Genomic DNA, 2,066 nt, shown 5'->3' with positions numbered 1-2,066 from the left:
TTAATTAATAGATGAGGCAATCTTTGCCTCCGTTTCGGAAAAAAAAATCCTTGTCCAGAAGAAGAATCTCAGGTGAATGACAACCCAGAGAGATAAAGGTATTGCAACAAAGTGATGACCGATATGCATCACCTAAATAACCTCTGGTGAACACATGGAACTGGCGTGGGAGACTAGTGGTGGCAGAGCAGGGGAGGGAGGGGCCTCTTTCATGGAACTTTCGGCCAACTGGGCCGCTACTCTAACAGTCAAACGGACCCATTGGTCGCTGGCCAGCCGCAGCCGCTTCGGTCGTGTGATCGTGTCACCGATGACGAGTGTCTACCCCTGCGGGGAGCACGTAGCATCAGCCCGGCGCAGCTAAACAAACCGGTGAACCCGACGAGCGACAGGTTTCTACGCCTGTTCCCAGCATCTCTTCCCCTCGTGCAAGAGCTCATCCATATCCTGTATCCCCCCATTCCCCCTCGACCCAAGAGACCAGCCGGGCAAGAACCGAAGGCCCACGATGAGCTCGGAGCCGGAGGTCGTCCACAGCGGCGGGTGCCACTGCCGGCGCGTGCGGTGGCAGGTGGAGGCGCCGGCGAGCGTGGTGGCGTGGGTCTGCAACTGCTCCGACTGCTCCATGCGGGGCAACACCCACTTCGTCGTGCCCAAGGACAAGTTCGCGCTCCAGCCCGGCGCCGGCGACTTCCTCACCACCTACACCTTCGGCACCCACACGGCCAAGCACACCTTCTGCAAGGTGTGCGGGATCACCTCCTTCTACACCCCGAGGTCCAACCCCGACGGCGTCGCCGTCACCGCCGCCTGCGTCGACGCCGGCACCCTGGCGCACGTCGAGTACAGGAAGGCGGACGGGAGGAACTGGGAGCAGTGGATCGAGGGGAGCGGCATCTCCGAGTTCTCCAAGCCCAAGGCCGCCGAGTAGGACCTGGCCTGGCCCGTGTTCGGTTCAGGATTTCAGGTCAGTTTGGTTGGTGGTTGCTGGCTGAAACTCCTCTCCTTGTTAGTCATGAAAAGTACGTATGTGAGAATAAACTTGGACATGATAGTCCAAACTTGTCCTGAATTCTTCTCCTTGTTAGTGAAAAGTTTGGTTGGTGGTTGCTGTCTGAATTCTGCATTGCTCTTAATGGATGTCTAGACTCCGTTTTGGAATGCTTCATTCAGTAGCCAGCCATGAGATGAGATGAGCCTATACATATCCACTGTGTGTGCAATTTCAGAAGTAAACATTCAGAGAACAATAGGAGCATCTACAACCACGTTTGGGGATCGAAATTGGACAGTCGTGATTGTAGATGCTGTACCAGTATTGAGCAACAGTTTTAGCTATGTTTTGCCTAGAGAGGCAGATATATGATACTGCCATAGTGACTAACCTTTCCCGATGATTGTTAATGAAATGCCACTAAAAATCTTACCGAGAGCCCAAGCAGCACACGAGAAAACAGAGTTCTTCAATTGACTGAAAACAAGTATCACTACTAAGTACCAACAGTAGTCTTCATACGCTCAAGTGCTCAACAACGCAAAGGGAAGGGAAATGAACATACAAACACTAGTAGTTTAACCAACAAGTAACCATCACTCTCCAGCATAGAAGTTTACATGAAAAAATACAGATGAGTTCAGGAGATGTTGTAATATCTGCCAAAGATGCTTGGTTGCCCTACGAGCTTGAGGCTTTTCAGCATGGCGTTCTGCCCGTCATCCGCGGCTTCTCGGACATATTTGAGAGCAGAGGATGAAGATGAAGACCATGGCAAATCGATGCTGTAGGCTGGCTCTCAGATGGTGATACCTCGAGATGTGATGGTGCAATGGATCAGCTTGAGAGGGAGCGTTGGTCTTTTTGTAGGCTTGCTGGAAGGGGATCGCCATAGCATATTCTTTCAGCACCGAACTTGCTGAGTCCTTTTAGGCTTTAGCCATTTATGGCCCTGCTCTTTATGCTTCAGAAAGCAGATGGTGATCTAGTGCAAGTTTTGTTGGTTTGTCGCTCAGTGTACAACTTGTGGGTGACTGAGAAAGGGAGTAATCTACATTAATTTAGACAGGAT

The 2,066-nt window shown here is 51.5% G+C and overlaps 1 protein-coding gene across 1 annotated transcript; it reads left to right on the top strand.

The window, feature by feature from the left end:
* Positions 1–344: 344 nt before the first annotated feature.
* LOC119301505 (centromere protein V-like) lies at positions 345–1,205 on the top strand. The gene has a single exon (XM_037578476.1). The coding sequence runs from the start codon at positions 509–511 to the stop codon at positions 929–931; it is 423 nt and encodes a 140-aa protein (XP_037434373.1). The 5' UTR covers positions 345–508; the 3' UTR covers positions 932–1,205.
* Positions 1,206–2,066: the final 861 nt, after the last annotated feature.

This window comes from Triticum dicoccoides, chromosome 5A, assembly GCF_002162155.2.
Source record: "Triticum dicoccoides isolate Atlit2015 ecotype Zavitan chromosome 5A, WEW_v2.0, whole genome shotgun sequence".
Taxonomy (NCBI): domain Eukaryota; kingdom Viridiplantae; phylum Streptophyta; class Magnoliopsida; order Poales; family Poaceae; genus Triticum; species Triticum dicoccoides.
This window is presented reverse-complemented; position numbering and strand designations above follow the sequence as displayed.

Excerpts from the sequence above, each read along its gene's own strand:
- LOC119301505 (XM_037578476.1), top strand. The coding sequence starts at position 509 with ATGAGCTCGGAGCCGGAGGTCGTCCACAGCGGCGGGTGCCACTGCCGG.